At 35.4% G+C, this 263-nt stretch overlaps 2 protein-coding genes across 2 annotated transcripts in view; both read left to right on the top strand.

Moving 5' to 3' along the window:
- LOC17894360 (putative cullin-like protein 2) overlaps positions 1–263 on the top strand; it is a 17432-nt gene that overhangs the window by 12584 nt on the left and 4585 nt on the right. The gene's annotated exons all lie outside the window — the stretch shown is intronic.
- LOC111831889 (putative cullin-like protein 2) overlaps positions 123–263 on the top strand; it is a 1669-nt gene continuing 1528 nt past the window's right edge. The window contains exon 1 of the mRNA XM_023787437.1: positions 123–245. Coding sequence (XP_023643205.1) covers positions 123–245 — 123 coding nt within the window. The remainder of the gene's footprint in view (positions 246–263) is intronic.

Below are 263 nucleotides of genomic sequence, written 5' to 3'. Positions count from 1 at the left end.
AGTATCACGAGTATCGTTAAGGTGGTTTCTAATGTAACGATAATGATAACCTCTCAAAAGCTAAACTCTATTGTAATTATCTTAATTATTCAAGATTGCTTGCAACAGATTCTAGTAGAAGGATGCTTAGCTTTGAGGAAGGGTGGTCTTACATGCAGGAAGGTATTACCAAGATGACAAAAATTCTAGAAGGAGAGCCTGAACCACAATTTACATTTACACAATATGTGGATCTTTACAGGTACGTACGTAGGTTTTCATAT

This window comes from Capsella rubella, unplaced genomic scaffold, assembly GCF_000375325.1.
Source record: "Capsella rubella cultivar Monte Gargano unplaced genomic scaffold, Caprub1_0 scaffold_2, whole genome shotgun sequence".
Taxonomy (NCBI): Eukaryota; Viridiplantae; Streptophyta; class Magnoliopsida; order Brassicales; family Brassicaceae; genus Capsella; species Capsella rubella.
The sequence above is the reverse complement of the archived record's forward strand: the minus strand, read 5'-3'. Positions and strand labels throughout refer to the sequence as shown.